Source organism: Arachis hypogaea, chromosome 8 (assembly GCF_003086295.3).
Source record: "Arachis hypogaea cultivar Tifrunner chromosome 8, arahy.Tifrunner.gnm2.J5K5, whole genome shotgun sequence".
Lineage (NCBI taxonomy): Eukaryota > Viridiplantae > Streptophyta > Magnoliopsida > Fabales > Fabaceae > Arachis > Arachis hypogaea.
Genome location: NC_092043.1, coordinates 44,768,981 through 44,794,683, shown reverse-complemented (window position 1 = coordinate 44,794,683; position 25,703 = coordinate 44,768,981). Strand labels below are relative to the sequence as shown.

The following is a 25,703-nucleotide window of genomic DNA, read 5'->3' as shown; positions in this document are numbered from 1 at the left end:
CAATGGGGAGGCAAGAAGATCCGTTCTTCAAGTGAGCCTAGAGGTAAGGACTCTAACTTCTTAGAAGAAAGAGTTTCTATGTTAGAAAATGTTCTATCCTCTATGGATGAGCGCTTCCAAAGGATAGAACATGGTAAGGAGACCCTCGAGGCTCACGTGTTAGGAGAATTAGATGCTTTCAAAGAAAGCATGCTCCAAATCGAAGAGAAGCTTGAGAATTCCTTGAAGCTATTTGAGGAAGTTCGAGTTTGGTTCGAGAAGGCAAAATCTCGACCAACCATTATAAGGGAGATGACAAAGATTGATCTCCCAAAGCCAAAGGAGTTCAAGGGCGTGAGGGACGCTCGAGAGGTGGAGAACTTCCTATGGCAAATGGAAAGGTACTTTGAAGGCCAAGGGGTGGTCGAAGAAGCAATAAAGGTACGCACTGCAGCTCTCTATCTTTCTGATAATGCTACTTTGTAGTGGAGGAGAAAGAGCGTAGATATAGAGAAGGGTACTTGCAACATAACCACATGGGAAGATTTCAAAAGGGAGTTGAAAAGACAATTCTTCCCTGAGAATGTGGTTTATGAAGCAAGGAAGAAGTTGAGGGAGTTGAAGCACAAGAGTACGATTAGCGACTATGTAAAGGAGTTCACTACTCTCACACTTCAAATCCCCAACTTAGCATCAGAGGATGCATTGTTCTTCTTCATTGATGGACTCCAACCTTGGGCAAAGCAAGAACTACAAAGAAGGGATGTTAAGGATGTCGATGAGGCCACCACGCTCACTGAGTATCATAGGGGAGACTCTAAACCCAAGTCTTCTTCCAAGCCTAGTTCTTCTAAAAGTGGGGGAGACAAGGGGAAGAGTTTCTCAACCAAGAAGGAAGGAAAATACTCTTCAAAGAAAGAGTACAAGGAAAATAAGAAGGTTTTCGTACTTAAAGGAGGATGCTTCGTGTGCAAGGGACCACACCAAATGAAGGACTGTCCCAAGTTAGGGACTCTGGCATCTATCGCCGAGGAACGAGAGGCCCAAACTCAAGTAACTGAGTGTGTTGGATCCATCCAGCACATAAATGCTGTGAAGGGCAAAGAGGCAAGCACTGCAGAAAAGAAAGGCTTGATGTATGTCAAAGCCTTTATCAATGAAAAACCTGTCATGGCTATGATCGACACTGGTGCTACACACAACTTCATCACGCCTGATGAAGCAAAGAGGCTTGGGTTGAAGATCACCGAAAAGAATGGTTGGTTCAAACCCGTGAACACCAAGGGTGAACCCCTTAAGGGAGTAGCAAAAGGGGTTGAGATGACTCTTGGTTCTTGGAAGGGCGTTGTAGATTTCTTAGTAGCACCCATGGATGATTTTAAAATAGTCATCGAGCTTGACTTGCAAAGGAAGGCAAATATAATACCTATGCCATACTACAACGTAGTATGCGTCATGGAGAAAGGGTCTTCATGCATGGTCCCTACAGTCTCTAAAGTTGGAGGACCACCGATACTCTCTTCTATGCAACTCAAGAAAGGGTTCAATAAGGGAGAGATTACATATTTGGCTCTATTACAAGAGGAGTCAACATTTGAAAGAGAAGACGTTCCTCCCAAAATCAAGGAAGTCCTTGAAGAAAATAAGGATGTGATGCCTCCCGAGTTGCCAAAACAACTACCACCTAGGAGGAAGGTGGACCACAAGATTGAATTGGAGTCAGGAGCAAAGTCGCCCGCCTCAACACCTTATAGGATGGCACCGCCAGAACTTGAAGAGTTGAAGAAGCAACTCAAGGATTTGCTAGATGCTGGATTCATCCGTCCATCGAAGGCAACTTATGGCGCACCCGACTTGTTCCAAAAGAAGAATGATGGTTCAGTGAGACTATGCGTCGACTATCGAGCACTGAACAAGGTAACCATTAAGAACAAATATTCCATTCCTTTGATAGCCGATTTGTTTGATCAACTTGGTAGAGCCAAGTGGTTCTCAAAGCTAGATTTGAGGTCAGGATAATGGTGATGAGCCTAAGACCACGTGTGTCACGAGGTATGGATCGTATGAGTGGTTGGTAATGCCTTTTGGCTTGACCAATGCTCCTGCGACCTTCTGTACCTTGATGAACGAGATCTTTCGACCTTACCTTGATCGGTTTGTAGTGGTCTACTTGGATGACATTGTTGTCTATAGCAATACTTTGGAGGAACATGTAGAACACTCACGAACCGTGTTCAAGATCTTGCGAGAGAATAACCTATATGTGAAGAAGGAAAAGTGTTCCTTTGTAAGGGACGAAGTCCACTTCTTGGGACACATCATTAAAGGTGGAACTCTCTGCATGGATCAAGGAAAGGTGAAAGCTATCAAAGAGTGGGAGCCGCCAAACAAGGTATCTGAATTGAGGTCATTCCTTGGGTTGGCCAATTACTATCGGAGGTTTATCAAGGGATACTCCGCCAAGGCTGTACCATTAACTGATCTTCTCAGGAAGAATCACACTTGGGAATGGTCAAAGGAGTGTCAAAAGACCTTTGATGAGTTAAAGGCTGCAATCACAGAAGGTCCAATACTAGCACTACCCGACTATTCAAAGGTATTTGAAGTCCACACTGATGCTTCTGACTATGCCATTGGAGGGGTTCTAATGCTAGAAGGACATCCGATTGCCTTTGAGAGTCGCAAGTAGAATGATACAGAGAGGCGATACACCGTCCAAGAGAAGGAGATGACCGCGATAGTGCATTGTTTGAGAACTTGGCGTCACTACTTGCTTGGTTCACACTTTATCGTCAAGATAGACAATATGGCTACAAGCTACTTCCAAACTCAAAAGAAGTTGAGCCCCAAACAAGCTAGGTGGCAGGACTTCTTGGCTGAGTTTGATTTTGAGTTTGAATACAAGTCAGGCAAGACTAATGTGGTAGCAGATGCGCTGAGTCGCAAGGCTGAATTGGCGGCCATTTCTATGGTTGAAGGAGATATTGTGCACACCATCAAGGAAGAGTTGCATCACGATCCATTAGCCAAGAAGTTGGTGGAGTTGGCTAGAGAAGGTAAGACCAAAAGATTTTGGCTAGAAAATGACCTTCTCTACACTAAAGGGAGAAGACTATACGTCCCTAAATGGAAAAATCTAAGAAGAAAATTAGTGAGAGAATGCCACGACACCAAGTGGGATGGTCACCAAGGTCAGCGAAGGACCTTGGCACTCATTGAATCTTCTTATTATTGGCCTCAAATGAGAGATGAAGTAGAGAGCTATGTGAAAACTTGTCTTGTGTGCCAACAAGATAAGATTGAAAACAAGACACCAAGCGGGTTGTTGGAACCTCTGCCTCCATCAGAGCGACCGTGTGAAAGTGTCTCTCTAGATTTCATTTCTGCCTTACCGAAGTCTGAGGGGTTTGGATCTATTCTCGTGGTAGTGGATCGATTTTCAAAGTATGCTACCTTTATACCCGCCCCTACTGACTGCACTGCAGAGGAGGCAGCACGACTATTCTTCAAGAATGTGGTGAAATATTGGGGATTGCCTAAAAGCATCATTAGTGATCGAGATCCACGCTTCACAGGACGACTATGGACAGAACTGTTCAAACTCCTTGGGTCAGAGCTTCATTTTTCAACAAGCTTCCATCCTCAAACCGATGGGCAGACTGAGAGAGTGAATGCCTTACTCGAGTGTTACTTGAGGCATTTTGTAAGCGCTAATCAGAAAGATTGGACAAAACTCCTCGACATTGTTCAGGTCTCATATAATTTGCAAAGGAGTGAGTCTACAGGGAAGAGTCCGTTCGAGATTGTGACTGGACAACCGCTTACACCTCATCTCTTCCTTCCCCCTACTCAGGGAAGAGCCCTGGAGCTTATCATATGATTAAGTCTTGGGAAGAACAAGCAGATGTCACTCGTTCTTACCTCGACAAAGCTGCAAAGAGGATGAAGAAATGGGCAGATAAGAAGAGGAGGCATGCAAGCTATCAAGTGGGAGACAAGGTAATGATCAAACGTCTTCCACAACAATTCAAAGCCTTTCGCAAGGTTCATAAAGGCTTAATCCGTAAATACGAAGGGCCATTTGAGATTATTGGACGTGTTGGGGAAGTTGCTTACAAAGTACAACTCCCTCCCTCTATGAAGATCCACCCGGTCTTCCATGTGAGTATGCTTAAACCATATCACGAAGACCAAGATGAACCGAGTAGAGGTGATTCGAGTCGTGCTCCGCCTGTGGTGATTAGATCCTTTGATAAAGAAATCGAAGAGATCTTAGCTAATCGCATCGTGCGACGAAGAGAAGTACCACCAAGTATCCAATACTTGATCAAGTGGAAAGGACTTCCGATAACTGAAGCTAGTTGGGAAGCTCGTGAAGATCTGTGGCAATTCCAAGAACACCTAGAGCGCTATCATGAATAGAATGCGACGAGGACATCTGCGCATTAGGTGGGGGAGAATGTCACGGTAAATTTTTAGAAGGTTAGATTTAACAGTATTTGTATAGTTTTCTGGAGTGTTTGAGAATACTCTAGATGGTTCTGGAACGTTCTAGAATGTCCTAGAAGTTTCTGGAATACCCTAGAAGGTTCTAGAAGACTCTAGAAGATCATAGAATATTCTAGAAGAGTGTGGATTGATATAAAAGTATGAAGAGTTGTATGGAACAATCTAGAAGTATTTAGAAAGTAGTGGTAGGATAGATATTTATAAAGAAGGTTCTAGATGATTAATCTAGACCATTGATTAGATTTAATCTTAACCATCCATTGAGGAGGTGGATGGCTATAAATAAGAGGTGAGAGTTAGTGTGAGGGTGTATGAATCATTTGTAACCATACTTGAGTACTAAAGTGTTCTATTCACCAAGCTTCCTTTTTCTTGTGTTCTCTTGTGTTCTTAGCTTTTTTGCTAAGTATTGAGGGTTAGGCTGACTTGGTCTTAGCTCAAGAGGTTGAGTAAGTCCGAGTGCCGGAATGGTAGCGTTGGAGTGTGTCCAAGGTCGTGACAGTTTGCTAACTTAAAACTATGATGAGCAGATGATTACTTATTACAATTTTGCCGTATTAATTGAGTGATTGACATAATGAAGGGAAAGGTGGGAGGCTTTAATTACATGGCTTGTGAAGTTGAAAGACTAAGCAAAAGTGTCCACATTGCAGTGTCAACGAATCTTTAGCTGTATAGTGTAGCGGCCAAAGACCAACACAACACATTACAACCACACATCATTATACAGCACACAATTTTCTAGAGAGACAACGAGCATTCTAGAGAGAGAATCACCATAAGACTAAGCAACCAATTATGATACTTTAATCATTCACCAAAAATGATAATGGTACTTTAATCCAAATTTTGGTTTAAGATTTGATAATAGAGAGCACATTTTTGTTTATATATGATAATGAAAAGATTATATTATTTAAATTATTATAATTTGTTGGCAATAAATAATACGCACATTTTTTATTATTAGTTTTATATCAAGATTTATTTTATAGGTCTTAAAATCTGAAACTAAGAATTTCTATGTTTAGAAATATAATTCACCTTTGTAAACACAAAAATGTAAGAAAATATTAATTTAATTATTTAAAATATTTATAGTAATTTAATATTAAACCTATAAAACAAAATTAGTTGAGAATAGTATATCAATAGTTCCATATATCTGAACATATTTTGGATTTAAAATAGACTGAAAATTTAGAATAAAAATGCTTTGTAACATTGAAAGTATATTATAATTAACAAATAGGGATATAAATGAATAGAATATCTGAATATACATGATATATATTTGCAGTGCGACAGATATACTTCGTACATGTGTGCGTAATTGATTTTTTATTGTTGTTAAGTTACATTATTTTTTAAAAGATAAACAAATATAACAAAGTATACATTAGATAAGTTTTATTTTGTTGTTTTACCTTTTATTTAAAGTTTTTATTATTATTATTATTATTATTATTATTATTATTATTATTATTATTATTATTATTATTATTATTATTATTATTATAAAGAAAAACATAGTGAAGTTTGGTATAAACCTGAAAAAGCTAAGTGGACAAACTACCGTAACCAACAGGTGTATACAGGGGAAGTTGGTGGTTACATGCATGAAGAGCTATTACTTGGTCCTTCCCGAAAGTCATGAATTCCTTGCAATCTTGTTGAGGTGCCATTGGTAGTTGTCATTAACTCATTATAATCGCCTTTGTTTACCGAGACATGATATTGAGACAGAGATATAAAAATATAAAATTATATTTAATAGATAAAATATGATAGAAACATTATATCTAAAAAAATCGAATTAATGTATTTTATGTTCATATTGACAAGAAGGCTAACAAAAAACGTAATTTTTTTTTATTATTTGTGTTAATTTTTTATAATTATATTTTTTATTATTATATTTTTTCTCAAATTTTTAAATAAAAATAATAATAATAAATTGAATTTTTATAATTTATTTTTAATTTATTACTAAATAAAATACAAAAATACTAAATTTTATGTCTCTATTTTTAGAAACAAATGCAACCTAATATAATGATAATTGATTGACAAACTTTTATAAACTTTATAAATTTGAAACAAGATATTAAAATCTTTTCAAATCTTAAAATTCGTATGCATTAGAAAATATTAGTGTGTATAAGTTCAAAAGCTTTATATGAGGTTCCTCAAAAAATATTTGAAATATTTAGATAGGTTATAAAGCATATTTTTTGAAGTTTAAATTGACTTAAAAAAAACTTTTAAAAATAAAAGGTTTATTGAGGTATTTTGAATAAAATTAAAATCCACTTTTACTCGCAATATAAATGATAAATTTTAAAAATAAAGAGATAAGAGTTTAAATAAAAAATGTATATAGACGATGTATACTAATTTGATATAAAACGTTTCCGTCTAATTCTCAAGTAATTTGAGAGTTTTGGTTTATTATTAGAATGAGTGTATAAATAATATTCTTTCGTTAAATCTTCTCAAACTAAGCATTTGATTCAAATTGAATCGCAACTTAACCCAAAAAATTTATAAATTCTATTGACGTTTTTAGACAATACTCGAATTGAATGTTCCACTAACCTAAAAACGTTACATATTGTTTTTTCAATTCTTCTCACGCTTATAAAATAACTCAGATTGACTCATTACCAATTTAAAAATTTTGGATATTTTTTCTATAAAAATTTTTAAGATTAAGCAATGATTCATATTGGATATCCACCAATTTAAAAAGTTTAGTTATTCAAGTGAATTTCTTAAGTAAGTCTCAAATTAAATAATTTATTAATCTAATAATTTCAGATATTCTTTTCTTAAATTTTTTAGGGTCAGAGATCACTATTGGATCAGTTTATAAAAAAAAAACTATGAAGTACAAAGTTGTTTAACGCTTTCTCATATATATTTAGAATTTACTTAATTTGTTTATATTATTTAAATAGAAACTCTTTTAAGTATAATTAGATGGCAGTTTTAAAACAAAATGCTAGGTGTTCAAGTATTTTCATTAACCAAATTAATCAAATTATTAAAATTTAAAATTTCAGTCACATTCTTTCTCTCTTTCTCCTCTTTCAACATCATCATCATTAGTGTCGCCATTATTATTATTATCGTCGTCACTACTGTTGTTGCTACCATTATCTTTTTGTTGTTGTTGTTATTTATTTATTATTTTTTTTTTTGTAAATTGGATGTATCTTTTTTATTGAGTGAAATTGAAAAGGTACAATACCTCTTATATTATTTTTCTATGCAATTTGTATGCTATATGTGTGAATTTGTTTGTTATATTGACAAAAATATGTGCTATGCTTAAATATTTGTGTAATGTAATAAATCAGAATGTGTAATAATTTTTTAACAAATTAGTGTGAGTTATTAGACTATTAACTTCGATTACTTGTGTTGTTTTTCTATATTCGATATTTATGTGCTATTGTATATATCTTTTTTCTTGATTATGGTTATTTATGATGATATTAGTTTTCTTTAATTGAATTGTTTGAAAAATTAGTGTTATTCTATGATTCTGATTTTTGTGCTATATATATGAATTTGTGTGTTATGCTGAACTGTGCTATGATAAATCAAAATTTGTTTAATGATATCTGTCAAATTAGTTTGAGCTACCAATTTATTAGTTTTGATTACTTGTATGCTATAAAAATGAAGGGGTATATATTGTTTCATTTGTTTGATTTACATATGTGATCTGGTATGGTGTTTGCAGCGTTAATGGATAACTGCAAGAAAGACGAGGCGATTGCTGAACGTTTCAAGAGCCATTGCATTCAAAACTAATTCGCACCTCTTGCATCTAAGGACAGCATTCCATGAATACAAAAGAGATGTATTGGTTACATTTGAAGATTGTCATGCCACACTCTCTGCGTATCCTAACCACTAAAAAATGTTGAAATTGCACATAAAGTTAATAACGATGGGGTAGGATGACATACTTAAAAGAGAATGTTAATAACACCTTTTGGTATGTATGTGTTTTTTGAAAAATGGAACCTGTAATGGAATATTGGCTTGCAATGAACATTGATTGGTTTACATACTATGAAAAAAAAGAGAAAAAAAAATGTCTAACAGAACCCAATAAAAAATATACACATAAATTTTGGAGTAGCGAAAATTCTTGTGCTGTACTTCAAAAATTTATGTGTTATGATTCAAAAATTTGTGTGCTATATCGATAAGTTTGTATTACGTTCTAATTTTTGTGTGTTATATTTTAAAAATTTATGTGCTGTAAAAAGTGTAGAAAAGCTTGTACATGTAGTGTAAGCTCTTTGAATTATACGCTAGTTAAACACTGAAGCGCGTATCATGCATATCATTTTGAGAATGATTTTATTATAGTTGGACTAATTTAGTTGGATTTAATTATTAAAAAATCTTTACATATAATATCATTTTTTAAAAAATTATTAAATTATATTTTTAATTTGTTAATCATCAAAATTTAATTTGAGATTTTATGAAGTTAAAGGATATAAATAAAATTTTGTACACAATTTTATTTTCTAAAATGCTTTTTATTGTATATAAATTTGGTTTGTATATATATATATATGTAGATTGATGTATCATTGAATACCGGGTAAGCAACCGCCATAGAGGGTTCACGCGTGACGCGCCAACAAGACACGTTCCTTCCTCATGTTCATGGGCCACACACACCCACCCACCCTTTGCCAGCTGTCCACGTTTCACTGGGCCCCACCCCTCCTACATCTCCCTATAAATACTCCTTCCTCTTTCCCTTCCTTTTCATCCCTCACACTCTTCTCCACATTCATTCTCTGTTTTTCAGCTTTCTTTCATTTTCTCAAACTCAACTCAGCAATGGCATCATTCAGAACATTCGCCGTCGTACTCTGTGTTGCTCTGTTCGCACTTTCTGCTTCCGCACAAGACTTGTCTCCAGCTTCGTCTCCGGCGCCGTCTCCTGATGCCGGAGCAGCTGGATCCATCTCCGGCTCGGCGGCAATGATGGTTGCCTCGTTGGTGGTTTCCATGCTTGCCGTGTTGAAGAACTAAATTTGATTGACTTCTTTTTTACGGAGTGATTATCTATATATACAGAGAGAGTTCGTTGTTCTTATTATTATTATTATGATGAGATTTTCATGTATTATTCTTGATTAGCTATGATTTATTATTGTTAATTTGTTGTAGGTGATAGAGGGAAATAAGAGGAATTCTGATATGATCCTCATAGTGTCATTCATGTCTATAATTTATTATGATGTAATATATGATTATATTATATATAAATACACAGCTCATTATTATTGATATACTTTTCATTCTTCATTTTTCTTCTTAATTGCTCCTATGCCACTGTTTGTTATCTCTCTTGATGATTCTGTTTCTTATACAGTTTCATGTTGTATGGGCAAGATTAGAGTATGCTTAATTAACTTCGATAAATTTTAGGTAGAAGTCAAAAATTAATTTTGTAATATAAACAGATTAAATTAAAAATTAAAAAGAAAACTAAACTAAAATTTTTAAATAATTACGAAGGAAAGTTGAAGTTTTTTGGTTGAAATTTCCCTATTGAATTATTCAAATGCAGTGTTAGTAAGGTTGAAATGAATAAAGTGAATTACATTGAATGGATTAAGAGGTTAGTGTGGTGAACAACTAGGTTTGAAAAGATGTAGCATTAAAACTAATAAAAGAGGGCATGGACTAGCTAGCATGTAAGTTTTTAGTGGAGAAGACTAATCACAAAATCAGAATAAATAAACTTCTAACTTCTTTTAAGACAGAATAAAGATTATAAGGATGAAAACTAAGATTCACCTATTTTAGGAATTTTTGTTGTATACATGCTACTGGAGACAATACAACGAATCACGGGTGTAAGTTAATAAAAGTTGAATGCTTTTTTTTTTGTATTTGTTTTTCTTTTTCCTTTTTTTGGGTGGTTGTGTTTTGAAGAAAAAGAATAATGGGAAAGGAAGGAAAATCAGTAACTTGGACAATAAGATACGTCACTTTGTTGTTGGACTAATCTTTCGGCAGCATGAATGCATTGTTTGTTTTCATATGGTTTCGTAACAGCTTTAGCCGCAATAAAGTATCGTTCTTTTCTATATATTATAAAGTTCAAAACAATGCCATGACCAAAATAAAGACGAATGTTTATTAGCCAGCTCATAAATATAACAAAAACTGAGAAACAATACACATGATGATTTAGTTGGAGACAGATATTCATAATTTTCTTAATTAGTAATGTCATGTTTAAATAAGGCTATTAGTTAATTACAACAATGTTGGTGTAACGGATAGAATGTTTACTTCTTCCACGTTAGAGGTTACATTAGCTGCTATTTGGAACAAACCCAAATGATTTCAGAATTGTTGATTTTGGTGGAAACCTTTTTCACATTAAGATTTAAGTTTAGAATACTTTACTATTTCTTTCGAGATTGATTGTAGTTTAGTGTAATTCTACCTACTTTTATTTAAAAGTGTTTACTTATAGTACCTACAACTAAGATGCCTAAATCAAATATAAAAAAGAGTCTCGTTCCACATGTAAAATGTTCAATGCTCAATCGTTGTAAGATTATACTCAAATTTTAACGGGTTATTTATTCTAAATAACTCATTCAAGTTGGCAATGAGCCAATGAGTTTAATAATCAACTTGGGTTTGGTTTATCGTTAGAAAAAAAAGTGTGAAAATAGCAAAATAAAATATTCCAATACAAAATAAATATTGTTTTAAAAGTCTTATGCTTTATTATGAATTGAAAATTACAAGATTTAAAAAGATTATGGGAGTGTTCCGTTTTTGGTCGGAGATTAAGCGCTTTTTTTATTGTTTTTTTTTTGGACAAGATATTGAGTTTGAATAAGACATAAGACCCAATCAAATCAGGCCAGTAAGCGTTTATTGGTCAAACCGAGACAAAAGGTTTGACTGTTTCATGGACACCTTGGCTACTGATTGAAAAAGAATTATAAAATCTTCAACTTTATTGACTTCGTAATTGAGCGTTACTGCTCAATAGAAATGCGTGTCGAAAAATTTTGGCTATCCATAGCCTGAAACAGAACCTGGAGATTAGATATTGGAACTCACTTTCACTCTTGCTTAGTTTCATAGTTGTTGATGATATTTTTGGGGCTTCTATGCTTCGTAATGTAACCGTTTAGTTTTTTCTTTGTCCCGGGCCTTTGGCCCCTCAATCTACCAAAAAAAAAAAAAGAAATGCGTGTCGAAAAATTTTGTAATAAACCTATAGATGTATAAGAACTTAAACACTAAAATATTTTGCAATGAACTTATAATTTTTAAAAGGAAAAAAATACAAAGTAATTTTTTAAAGAACTATAATGCTAGACTTATGGATTATGCACCAATTTATATACACGTGGTGTTGGGGGCACTGGCTAATGCAGTTAGGCGATGTTACTATGAACTATTTGAACTTGGCCATGGAATTTAAGGTTGGGGATATGCATGTTAAGCTTTAGGGTGAGCGATTGTTCCAACCTGGGGCAATTGAAAACAGGGCTCTTAATAAGATTGCTTCCTTCCTCCACTTATGTGTGCTTGAGCCAATTGACCCTACTTCAGAATCACCAAAACAAGATGAGCAAGTGCTACAATTACTACATGAATACCAAAAGGTGTTTTAAGAACCTAATCAATTACTTCTACCACGGGATATCGAAAAACATTTGCAACAAGGTGTTGATATGGTGAATGTCGCCCCTATCATTACCCCCATTACCAAAAAGAGGAGATTGAGAAATTAGTGGCAGAGATGCTGTAAGCCGAGACATTCGAGAGAGTTACATTGTCTTCTCTAGTCCGGTGTTACTGGTATGGAAGAAGGATGGGAGCTGGCGTTTTTGTGTTGATTATCGTGCTTTCAATGCTATTATAATAAAAGACAAGTTTTCAATCCCCACCATTGATGAAATTTTTTATGAGTTGTGTGGTGTAGAATATTTCTCTAAGATAGACTTGCGTTCGGGTATCACCAAATTCGAGTGCATGATATCAACATTCCAAAGACGTCTTTTCGGACTCATGTAGGACCTTACGAGTTTCTTGTTATGCCCTTTGGTCTCACCAATGCTCCTTCTACCTTCCAAGCCACTATAAACAAAGTCTTTGGCCCTTATCTCTGGAAGTTCATCACTGCATTTTTCGATGATATTCTAATTTACAACAAATTCAAAGAAGAGCACTTACATCACCTTAAGACAGCCCTCGCTGTGTTGCAGCAACACCACTTCCTTGCCAAGTTCTCTAAATGTATTTTTTGTCAGCAACAGGTTGAGTATTTGGGACATGTGGTGACTAAACATGGAGTTTAGGTAGATAATTCTAAGATTGCTGTCATCGTCGATTGGCCCAGGCCTTCCAACCTGAGACCACTGCATGGGTTCCTTGGCCTCACAGGTATTACCGTTGCTTTGTGGCTAAGTATGCACACCTCGCTGCCCCATTGACAGAACTTTTCAAGCACAACAACTTCCATTGGGGCCACATAGCTGACCTTGCTTTTGAGAGACTCAAATCAACCCTGACACAAACATCAATGTTGGCTCTTCCAAATTTCTCTCAACCTTTCATGGTCAAGATGGATGCCTCGGGTCATGGCATAGGAGCAATACTATCACAGCAGGGACATCCTATAGCTTACTTTAGTAAAAAGCTTAACCAGCACTTGTCAGTTGCTTTGCCTTATATTCAGGAGCTTTATACTATTACCCAGACAGTGGCCAAGTGGCGGCACTACTTGCTGGGGAGTCGGTTCTACATTAAGACCGATCATTAGGGTCTTTGTGAACTCATGAACCAGGTGGTCCTTACACCAAAACAGCAGTATTACCTTACAAAGTTATTGGGATTTGACTTTAAGGTAGTGTATCAATCTGGCAAGACGAACTTAGCTGCTGATGCCTTATCAAGACAGGGTGAAGAACCCTCCGAGGCCTGCTGAAATCACTTCATCAAACACATCAAGACGTCGACTGGAATTAAAGTGAATTAAATTTAGCAATTTAAGGACCTAAAATGCATGTTTTTACTCTTAAGCACAAGTTAGGAGAAATTCACAAAACCATGCTATTTCATTGAATAAATGTGAGATAAGTTGATAAAATCCACTAAATTCAACATAAAATAAACCACAAAATTAGAGTTTATCACCTGCCTACAAGCCTTTTCAACTGTCAATACCTCATTGACTCCATCACTCTTGGGTTACGTGGGAGGACCCTGACACTCCTGGGTGCCAGATTTTGAGGGCCTTCGTACTCAGCTACTTAATGAATTTCATGCGACGCCTATGACGGGGCATCCTAAGGTACTTAAGAGTTATAAGGTTGTTGGTGATTTATTTTTTTTGGCCAGGCCTGCATAGAGATATGTAAAAATTTGTTCAGAAATGCAGCATATGCCAATCTACCAAATACATGACTTCCAAATCTCAAGGACTCCTCAACCCCTTACCTATGTTGTGTGGACCATGGATAGAACTTTTAATAGACTTTATTGTTCAGTTACCCAGGTCAGCAGGATATACTGCTATTATATGGTGGTTGATCGTTCAACAAAACTGCTCATTTTGAACCTCTGAGAGCCGACTTCACTGCGAGTTCAGTTGCAAGTCTTTATTGCATCGGTGGTTAAATTACACGGCTTTCGCTCTATCATTATTTCTGACCGAGACCCCGTCTTCAGTCTTCCTCAATCGCTTCTGGTGCAGCCTCTTTGAGTTCACCGGTAGCCAACTATGTTACAGTACGGCGTATTATTCGCAAAGTGACGGTCAGATTGAGGTCATTAATAATTTCCTTGAGCAGTACCTACGTGCTTTCTCTCATTCGCAGCCGCAACAATGGGTGGCCTTTCTTCCCCAGGCCGAATTTTGCTATAATAGCTCATTCACTCTGCAATACAGATGACACCGCATGAGGCAATGCACGATTTCCCAATGAACTTGCCCCCTAGCTACTGCCCTGTTGCTCCCCGTGAGATATTGAATGATGAGTTGGGTTTTTACCTGCACCACGCAAGAACCCGCATGAAGAAACAAGCAAACCAGCACCGTTGTGACAAGGAATTCAAAGAGGGGGATTGGGTTTTGCTCAAGTTGAAGCCTTACCTTCAAATATCCCTCTTTCATAGGGAGCATCCAGAGCTTGGCAAGCGCTTCTTTAACCACATCCCGCGACGTGTTGGGAAGGTGGCGTACTGCCTCGACCCTGGGGCTGGCTGCAGCACCCACAACGTTCTAACCTGCACCTACGGCGATTTTAGGGAAGCACTCCGTCTCGAGAGATGAAAAACAAGTGGACCAGGTCCTCGTGGATTAGGAGGGCTTACCACGGGAGGAGACAACTTGGGTGGACTTCGACTAGCTGCTGCATATGTTTCCAGAATTGGACCTTGAGAGCAAGGTCATTGTCGAGGAGGGGATAGCTGATACAAGCGCTCTAACTCAGCCTCACAAACAAGCCCAATAGAAGAGATTACAGAACTTGGAGCTGGATCAACTAAGGAAGCAAGCCCAGTTGGTAAGAATGTGAGAAAATCCCTCAATTGGATGGAGGACTACTAGATGGGGAAGTAAATGGAAAGCATTGTGAAGGAAGCCAGAGGAGTTAGTTAGGATGGGGATATTCAAGAAAGGGTTATATTGTATGGGGAGAATAGAATGACAGCAAAGAAGAATAACAACTTGAGAGTGAGGAGTCTAATTTCCCTAGACTCAAAGTGAGGGAAAGTGTGACCATCATACGTTTGCATTTGCTGAATCTTTCAATACATATTCTCACAGATTTCTTTCTTCCATTATTGTTGCATTATAATTCTATTGCTGAGCCAACAATATATATATAATAAGAAAATTCCAAAGACAGACAGACATGAATATTAGGCTGCAAAATAAATTTCACCATCATATAGCATTTTGTTTATTCCTAAAGTTGTAGACAGTTTAAAATATCCAAACATTTTGTCCCAAAACAGCTAGGTGTTCATATTCTTCAAAAGCAAGTTAAAGACGGCATTATAACTAAACCTTAATTAAATCCATCAATCATCGTCAATGGATTCGCCATCACTGTCTTTGCCATCCCTGGCTTCATTGTTGCTGTATTCGTCATCACTGAATCCAAATACTGGCATACCAGACATCATAATTGATGATATTGCAGCATCAATAGGATCGAAATCTTCATCATCAAAATCATCATCACTATCAAAGAAATCATCCTGGGGAAAGAAATGTGAATCTCCGTAAGTAGGACCAGCCAGTTCATCAGCTAAAGCCATCTTCTCCATTGCACTCATATCATCGAACCACTCCATGTCTTTCAAGATGGAATAAAACTCATGAGGATGCAAATCAAATTCACTGAGCTGAGACATGATGTCATATTTGTTGAGATTGTCTCCTCCAATTTGAGGTTGTGGCCTGGTTTGCCTCTGTTTGCGCAAGACAGGTTTTACAGCATGCTGAAAGCAAGAATCAAAATATCATCAGGGTGGTCATTTGCTAAACTGTTGCAATAAAATAAATAAATAAACAATATTAATATGTCAATAAACAAAGCAAAGATTCGGAAGTGACTAAAAAAAGGAGAACTTCCTATTCATTTTGGATTTGTTATTATTAAGATTCTCATGAACATTTGGCAATGAGGCATCAGTTATCAGCTATTTAAACGCTCCGATTCCAAAAATAAAAAATTCAAGGGAATATACTCTCAACACATCTTTATTACACATCTGGTTAGAAATCAAGCCGCATTTGGTTGGAAGGAGTTTCGCAGATTATAAAATGCTAATATAGTCATGTTGATTTTGTAACAAAAGGTTATGTATAATCCAATTCAAGGAGTGACAAAAGTCAAAACACAATTAAGCTCTGTTTGGATATTGTACTGAAACATAAATATGGAGCTGGAGACAGAGACATTGGGATAGAGACATAAAAAATTGTCTCTGTATCTTGTTTGGCAAAAAAAGGATACAAAGATTGAAAAATTTAAGAGTCAGTTTTGCTTCCATCTTCTTACCATCGACACCAAACCACCATCTACTTTCTTCCAACACCATTCTTAACTGATAAAAATTTCCATCTCTGTCCGTTGTTGTGTCCCCCATTTTGGATTGTGAAGAAAATATGTACATTTCTGTCTATAAAACAATTTTTTTCCTGTTTCTATATATTTCCTTCTTTCCAAACATCTTTCTGTCTTTTGTTTTTCTATTTCTATTTCTATATATTTCCATCTTGGGGCAGAAACCTGACAGAGCTTTAGAGAACATGTATAGGTGCATAGAAAGACATAGTGAGAATATCCATCTTAATGAAAAGAGAGACATGGAGACCGCATTTTATTGCTCTATGTCTGATATTGCTTACATAGTCACGTTTAAAATGAGGCAGGCATGGATAAAATAAAAGAAACTACGAGAGAGATGGAAACTCGATTACCTTATACATACAACTAGTTCCATGAGGGCACTGCCTGGTTCCAAATTTAAAATACTTGCAATCAATCAACCTGGAAAAAGATAAAAAATAATCATGATCATCAGATAGTTCGCTAATTAGACTCGACTGAGTGTAAGAGCTCTTTTTAACACGAAAATATGGACTCCGGTGCAATGAATGCATATTAGTGGACCCGAGTTCACTAATTTGAGTAAAGCGAACTAAACAGGATAACAGACCATATTTAGATGCATGCATCTTATTAGATCAACTCAACCAATTGCCAAAGATAATTTCAAGGAAACAAACCAATCACTAAACATTCAATTCCAAATAAAGACTCTGCAGAAGAAAGAAAAATAGAGAAGAAATTACTTGCAGTTCGCCTTGTAATTGTCAATAATTGCCTGTTTTTCTTCCTTTGTAGCATACCAAATGTCACTTTGAACATAAAAAGATGAATGCTTGCGGCACACAGGGCAGTCCATTGCATTGGTTGGGGCCATATTGCGCCACCTGATGATGCAGTCTAAACAGAAAGGATGGTCACATTCAGATAGCAAACCAAACTTGCGCTGAGATGGTCTAGGCTTCCGCAGAACGCGCTCCAGGCAAACACTGCATTCTATATCTTGACTATTCTTCATTATCTCAGCCTTTTCCTTGCATATCTTCATGTGGTTCGACCTTTGTTCCAGATTGGTTGGATGCAGACAAGGCTTTCTGCAGTACAAGCAGAGGATTCCATGAATTTTGGTACACTTATCCCTTGAGGTGCAGTTGGCCGCATCAAATTCACAGAACAAATTCTCATCCAGCATAGCAGGAGCGCTCGATTCACCAACTTCACAATGAGTCCCTTGAGAATGTTGATTCTTGTGTTGTAAGCTACTAGTGTGTTTGTCAGTTGGTGACAACACTTTCGTATCCGCCTTCCGAACCCAAGTAAACTTTCCCTTAGCAGCACTATGAGTCATGGCAGATTGTGAAACCAAAGATACAGGTCCATTTGCTGAAGCTGATGCTGATGCCTGTGATGGTTTGACATGCCTATTCCTGCATTGACTGCCATAAGCACAGTAGCCCTTCTGATAGAACAAGCAAATCTGTTTATCAAAGGAGAAACCAAAGTGTGAACAAAAAGATTATATATTAATTAGTAGGTAAATAGTACTATAGAAGACAGAAAGAACTATATAGTCTCCTACATCTGAAGATACAAGAATTGTAAAGTCGTCACCTACATCTGAAGAAGCCTCATTTCTCTCATGGGAGAAGCAACACAGCTCCCCTTTCAAACATGTTCCACGGGCATAGAACTTGCAAAATCTGAAAAAAGCATTGATCAAACAATAAAATCAAATCAAATCAAAATCAACTAATAAGTGGAATTCATTGAAAGGATTAGCAATGCACTATTAAGTTAAACTCTAAAATAAAATCACTGATCAGAATCAGATCATAGATCAAACCCTAAAACATAGAACTTGCAAACTCTAAAGCAATTCATGGATAAGGAAATGAATCAAATAATAAGTTATGAATTCAATGAAGAAAGTGACAATGCCAAACAGAGAAACCCTAAACCCTAAAACATAGAACTTGCAACCTTTTTACACAATTTCATCAATAAAATAAATAAAATGAAACAAATAGAATCATCCAAGAAGCGAGGAAATTCATTGAAAACGTTAACAATGTAGAAGGAGAACTATGCAAGACCCTATGTTTAGAGATATTTCATTATCTGCACAGAAAGAATTCCTTTCACTAGCATAAAAAAGATAATACATTACTCAACAATGATATTTCTAATGGAAGCAAAAATAAATTAAAAAAAAAAAGTAAAAGAAAGAGAAAAAAAAGTGAGAAAACTCTAAAGAAAGTAGTTGGAAAAAGTTGACACTGAATATTTCGTAAAACTGTAACCCTAAGAGAAACGGGTGAAAAAAGAAAATGCAACGATGGAAGAGGAATCAGAAGAGTTGAGGAAATGCACCTGTTGCTTTTGGCGGTGGCCATGGCGAAAGCGATCGATGAAGCTTTTTCTGAGTGTGATAGAGTTCGTATTTTGGCGGCACAGTGCTTTTTCTCTTTTCTCTTTTGTTTGAAAAATAAAATTATAGATTAAAAGTTAAAAAAGGGGATAGGTGAGACCTTAAAATAAGACTGTTTGGGCCAAGTCCGTTAACTTTGTCCGTTTAATAAACAGACAGATTTTTAATTTTGATATTACGTCTGTAAAAATGAAATTTAATGGGTTTAATCTAATTAATTCGTGAAATAAATGAGTTAACCTATAAAATAAGCAGACCGATCTGTTTAATCAGTTTAATTTTTTCTTTCTTTTTTAATGTTTTTAATAATTTTTTAACAATTCAACCTAAATACTTTAAGTTTTAATAAAAAACATTTAAAATTTCAATCCAATAATACACTGAAAGAAAAAATGGTCCAAAATTAGTAGTTTAGTTCAAAAATTATTTTTTTTTAATTTTTTAATTAAAAATAATCTATTTAAATAAAAATAAAAGAGTTGGTTTATTTAGCTCAATAAACTTATCTTAAATAGATTAAACTTTTTTTTTATTAACAGCGAGGCAAGAATGTCTAAAAAAAATAAACTAGATTATGATTGTTCTAAAAAAAGAAATGTTTAAGGAGTTTGCAAGAAATACAAGGAGGTAAACTAAGAAAAATATGACCGTCCAAAGGATAAACTGACCATAATTAGCCAATCCATCTGCACAAGAGTTACCTCTCTAAATTGATGTTGAATCCGCCAACATGATAACATGTTGCATCTCTCCCTAATAGCCAGAATAAGAACTCTAGATGAATGCAAATCAGTGTCATTATGCAGAAGAAGACGAACAGCAACTGCCGAATCAACCTCAATAAAAACATGATCATAGCAAGACTCATAGCCAACTCTACCCCCATTAAAATATCCTAAAGTTCTGCTAAAGTAACCATGGAGAAAGCTAGGTTTGCACTAAAACAAGCCAGGAACCGACTATCATTATCTCTAATGATACCACCACAAGCATCTCTCCCATTTTTAAACACCAAACCATCCATATTCAACTTAACAAATGGAGAATCAGGAGGGATCCATTTAATTTGTTTTTCAACATAGTTGCCTACAACCTGCTGAACTCGACTAGTCTCATCTTGACCATACCGAAAATCCTTAGCAAGGTGGAGAGCAACATTGGCTATCTTTATATCTTCCTTAATAACATCTCCAAGATAGAAAATAAATATATTTCTTCGGTACCATAAGGAATTTATTGTTGTGATAAAAAGAAGGGGCCAATACTGTCCTTAAGAAGGAGATTTGGGTGATAAATTTTCTAACAACCAACACAAAAGAGGAGAGTTAAAAAAATTACTTGGACCCAAACTATTATCAATGCTCATTTACATTCTTTTCGCAACTCTATAATCACCGAGCACGTGAAGCAAAGATTTAGGAGCTTCCCCACAAATAGCACATCCATCAAACTGTGCCATATGTCTTCTAACACACTACTCATTTGTCAAAAGCACTTGATTCGCAACAAGCCAACAGAAAGATCTCAATCGCTGCGAAATCTCCAGCTTCCAAATTCTAGAAAAGAGAAAAGCATTTGACTCATTTGCATGATTTGAATAGACAGCACAAGCCGATGTAATCGAAAAAATACCATTTGCAACATGGAGCCAAGCCAAGTAATCAACGCTTAACTCTGATTCGGGAGGCTTGATGGATGCAAAAATGGGATACCAATCTTCCCCCAATAGGGTCACAATACAGTCAAAGTTCCAATTGCTATCAATCACGTACTCACAAACTTGATCATCTAATATCTCCTCGGTGACTTTCGGCTAAGCAAAATCAACAAGTCTCCGAATATCAGGAATCCATTGGTCAGACCAAAAGTTAAACTCAGCTCCATAATCAATCCTCCAAATAAGATTGTTTTCAAAATCTTTCCATACCGAATAGATACCTTGCCAACCATTCGATGTGGTTTTGAGATGTTTAATCCTAGGAAGGAGTGCTTCTCCACACCCATATTTACTTTGCATCACTTTGACCTAAAGGGCTTCCCGATCAAGAACAAGCTTCCAAGATAATTTTACCAAATTAGCTTTTATCCAAAACTCTCGTTAGTCTGAAGCCGAGACCCCGTGAGATTTCGGCAAACAAATCTTGCCCCCAACTAAGGAGATTATGTTTATTAACCAAATTGGCTCTTTCTTGGATTAAATTATAGAAAATACTATCAATTCTATCACAAATCTTCAAAGGAAGCTTCATATGTATAACCTAAGATGAAATAGTGGATAAGGTAGATTACGTTAGAGTGATTCTACCAGCCAAAGAAAGATTCTGAGCTTTCCAAGAATTGAGCCAATTCAACATTCTATCAAGAATGAATTGGAAGTCTTCCTTTCATGCCCTTCCACGTATCAAAGGAACTCCCAAATATTTGCCAAATCCGTCGTAAGTCTCATCCCAAGAACATTACTAAGATTATGTTTCCTTTCTAAATGCAAATTATCAGAGAAGAAGACATAAAATTTAGAAAAATTAACCTTTTGGCCTGAACAACAGAAAAAATGGTCTAAGATATCCTGCACCACTTGCACCTGCTCTGTAGTAGCTTTCGAAAATAAGACAATGTTATTAGCAAAACAAATATGAGAAAAACCCAGTCCCCCTCTATTAAGCGTAATCGGTTCCCAAAAATGATGCTCAACCGCAAAAGAAACAATTTAGGATAGGCGCTTAATACACAACACAAATAAATAAGGAGAGATAGGATCCCCATGCCGAATACCTCTAGAGGGCATGAAAGATGTTGATGGAGTACCATTCCACAGAACTTTTATCTCCGCCGAAAAATAGCAGTGATAGATCATATCAACCAAATTCTCTGGAATATTAGCTTCTAGATCAATCTTAATAGCCATAAAATCACCATCCTCCTTCTTAGACCGCATAGATTGTAGAACTTCTTGTGTAATTATTATCAGCGTTTTGCTTCCCCGGAACGAAGTTAGATTGTGAGGAACTAATCAGCTTAGGCATAATTTCTTTTAATATTTATGACAAAATCTTGGTAATAAGCTTATATGAGACATTGCATAACCCAATAGGCCAAAAATACACTATAGTTTTAGGATTATCCACTTTTAGAATAAGAGAAATAAAAGTACTATTTGCTACCTGAATTTTCTGATGATTCTAAAACACTCTACCTACCCATCTGATAAGAGTTTTTAACGACTCCCAATTACTTTGATAGAACATAGGTGGCAAACCATCTGAACCCGAAGATTTACAAGCACCCATGGAGAAAAGAGCATATCTAATTTTTTTTTTCAGGTGAGATATCTTTATCCAAACGCTCATTTTCTTCATTAGTAAACATAGAGAATAGTCTAAGGGCTTCAAACTTCTCATATTCACTATTATCCGTATAGAGATTCAGAAAATAATTAACATTGAGTTTCTTCAGTTGCTGATTATCTTCAATCCAACTACCTTCTTGATTTTTTAGCATACTCACTTAATTTCTTCTTTTCCTAGCCGTTAATAGGCTATGGAAATAAGAGGTATTTCTATCACCATAATTAATCTACTTGCACTGGGAATATTGCTTCCAATAAATCTTCTCTTGAATTAATAAAGAATTCAATTCCTTCTATATGGACTTTTGCAAATCCTCCAGATTCGGGTTCACTTCAAAAGATAAGTTTGTAGAAATTTTCTGGAGTCTAGCTAAAAAATGTGATTTTCTTCTAGCTAAGTTTTCAAAGACCTTTGCATTTCAAAGTTTAGCGTACGTGAACGACGACACATTTTTCTCAAGAGGATTTATAGAGCTCTAGCTATTAGGTAGCAAATTCTAAAAATCGTTATGAATCAACCACGAACCTAAAAATTTGAAAGGCCGCATCAGAATATTTTATAGGCCTTTCATATCTAATAAGATGGGGACATTATCAGACTTTAGTTTGGGTAAGTGTTTCGTAGCAGCCTGAAAGAAACGCTGAGATCACAAGATATTCACCACATACCTATCTAGTCTTTTTCAGACTGTGCCACATTACCAGGTGAAGGGAACCAATATATATCCTGTAATCCAGAATCTAATAAACAAGCAGCAAAATGATGATGATATCTTGACAAACTTAAGTTTCCACTAATATTAGCACTACTTAAGACAAAATTAAAATCACCTCCAACACACTATTTTCCTTGCGCCTGATCTGCTAATCGTCTAATATTAGACCATAATTCTAATCGAAGACCCAGATGCGGCAAATCGTATACCACAGTAAAGAACCAAGGCACTTTATTATAGAAAGAGACTTTAAGATGATTAAATTGTCTATAAAATTCTAGATGATCAACTTTTCAGCTCCAATCGTTTCACAAGACCCAACCTCCATTTTAGAACCCGACATCTTTCACTAGATACCAAGAAGAAAAACCCAATTTACTCGCAATTTTTGTTGTTTTAATTCTAAAGACATGAGTTTCTAACAAACAAAGCAAATGCGAATGGAATTTTTCACACAAATCTCTAACCAATCTAAAAAATCCTTTGAACTTGCACCTCTACAATTTCAAGTTATTATATTCATAAATAAAATAATAATAACAGAATAAAAGACAGAAAGAAATAAATAATAAAATTACTGAACATCTTTCTGCAGAGAGGTATAATCCTCCACCACCATGTGAGTAGATGTCTTCTCCAATTCTGGAGTACTAGACACTGCCACTTCTATCTCGAAAGCTTGAAAAATATACAAGTAAAACAACGAAAATAAGTAGTTTAGTAGTTGTAGTTTTTTTATACTTATTGACGATCAAATCAAACTTCACTTATTGCATTTTTTAATATAATATAGTTATTCATACTATTGTTGTAATAGATATTAATTTAATGTGTATAAAAAAATAAAAAAAAAATTAATTGAGATAACAAATTACTTATAATTTAACAAAAAAAAAATATTTTGTTCAAATTTTAAAAATAACAAAAGAAATATTTTTTATAAATTATATATAATAAAAATATTTTTAAAAAGATATACATCTATCTTTTTCACATCCCTCTTATATATAATTATATATAGTATAAATATATATTCATAGGTTAGGTCACAGTAAACCAAATTACAAGTTATATTAGGAGTGGCAAACGGGTCTAAATTCGCCGGACCGGTCTGCGTAACCCGTCAAAAAAGGCGGATTGGGCTGAAAAATTGGGACTGCCAAATAGCAAAAGCCAGCCTAACCCGCATCGCTTAAACCGTAGTATTTTTTAGTGAGGGGTATTTTTACAATTTTTTTGTCAAAATCTAACTTCTCCCAATCTAACTTACAAGAGTATGAAGATAAAAGTTGAGTGGTTTGGATTATGTTTATGTTACTTTAGAGACAATATTTATAATTATGTTTATTTTGCTTTGGAGAGAATATTTATACTTATGTTTTGGATGAACACTTGGTTTATAATTATGTTTATTAGACATTTATAATTACAAAGATTTTAATGTTTATGAATATAAAAATATAATTTTTTATACCTTTAAAAATTATAAATTTATTAATGTGATTGTGAAGTTAAATATATTATTTAATAGTTTTTTTTTTTTGTTTAGAAACGGGGTAAAGAAATCCAAAAGAAGAGAGACCTAGTTACAAACTAAACGGGGCAAAGCTACCCCTTGTTCATCATCAGACAAAAAAGCTACTACCTCATTTGGAGGAGTATCCCAAAAGTGAAACCCAACATCTAATAGGAATGAATATAACTTGTAGTTTGGTTTACTGTGACCTGACCTATGAATATATATTTATACTATATATTATTTAATAGTTAATAGTAAAAAAAAAAAAAGAATTTTGGCAGACTTAGCCTACCAGCCCATTAGCCCGCAGTTAAGTAGGACGGAGCGGGTCAGCCCACCAAAGAACGGGCTTCTGGCAAGGCGGGGTGGGGTTCCCCGCTTGCCACCCATAAGTTATATAACTTATTTTTATTTCTAATTCTAAGCTTGGTCCTTAATTTCTTTGAGAGGTCATTTTAGTCCTTGATTTTTGTTTATTAGACGTTGATTTTTGAATTTTTAAATTATAACACATTTTTTTTTCTTTGATAATTTTTGTTTATTTGGTGCGGCCGGGGACAAAAATGTCTCTTTCATATATGTTTAATTACCTATATCTCACCATTTAAAAGTTTATCAACTAACCTTTATTAAACAAATATGAAAAACTAGTGATTACCCAAAAAAAAATTTTGAAACCTATTTGACATTTTACTCTTTGTTTTGTTTTAAGTTCTTAAATGGTTCAAGTTTGTTTTTAACAAATTATATCAACATTTTATTTCATTAATGATATTAAGAATTAGGATAAACTATACATTTTATCTCTAATATTTATTTAATTTAATTTAATTTTATTCATAATATTTAAAATAAATTTTAATTCTATCTATATTGTTAATTTTTCGCAACCAAATTTTAGTCGATTTTCGTTTCCAATTTTCGTATTTGGTTGTAAGAATAACACAAATATAATTTGACATAAAATATACACAAATTTTATGACATGTTTAGTAATAATGTATTTAATACATTTATCTAATTCAAAAGTCAATTTTATCTTCAAATCAAAATAATTTCAATA

The 25,703-nt window shown here is 35.0% G+C and overlaps 2 protein-coding genes and 1 long non-coding RNA gene across 4 annotated transcripts; 1 reads left to right on the top strand and 2 right to left on the bottom strand.

The window, feature by feature from the left end:
- The first annotated feature begins 1,734 nt into the window (after positions 1 to 1,734).
- On the top strand, positions 1,735 to 2,668 carry LOC112705414 (uncharacterized mitochondrial protein AtMg00860-like). The gene is made up of 2 exons (XM_025756245.1): positions 1,735 to 1,954; positions 2,142 to 2,668. The coding sequence occupies exons 1-2, from the start codon at positions 1,735 to 1,737 to the stop codon at positions 2,666 to 2,668; spliced, it is 747 nt and encodes a 248-aa protein (XP_025612030.1).
- Positions 2,669 to 11,809: 9,141 nt separating this feature from the next.
- Positions 11,810 to 15,296, bottom strand: LOC140174905 (uncharacterized). Its single transcript, XR_011865041.1, has 5 exons — positions 14,663 to 15,296; positions 14,008 to 14,560; positions 13,705 to 13,910; positions 13,385 to 13,491; positions 11,810 to 13,308 (listed from the first exon to the last, which is right to left on the bottom strand). It is a non-coding gene; the product is annotated as an uncharacterized lncRNA (long non-coding RNA).
- Positions 15,297 to 15,432: 136 nt separating this feature from the next.
- LOC112707706 (E3 ubiquitin-protein ligase makorin) lies at positions 15,433 to 19,140 on the bottom strand. 2 transcript variants are annotated; one of them, XM_025759601.3, is made up of 5 exons: positions 19,002 to 19,140; positions 18,247 to 18,331; positions 17,378 to 18,108; positions 17,003 to 17,072; positions 15,433 to 16,017 (listed from the first exon to the last, which is right to left on the bottom strand). In XM_025759601.3, the coding sequence occupies exons 1-5, from the start codon at positions 19,022 to 19,024 to the stop codon at positions 15,595 to 15,597; spliced, it is 1,332 nt and encodes a 443-aa protein (XP_025615386.1). In that variant the 5' UTR covers positions 19,025 to 19,140; the 3' UTR covers positions 15,433 to 15,594. The 2 variants fall into 2 exon arrangements, with proteins under 2 accessions (XP_025615386.1, XP_029144429.1); XM_029288596.2 differs by lacking the exon at positions 19,002 to 19,140 and having other exon boundaries at positions 18,243 to 18,334.
- Between the last annotated feature and the right edge of the window lie 6,563 nt (positions 19,141 to 25,703).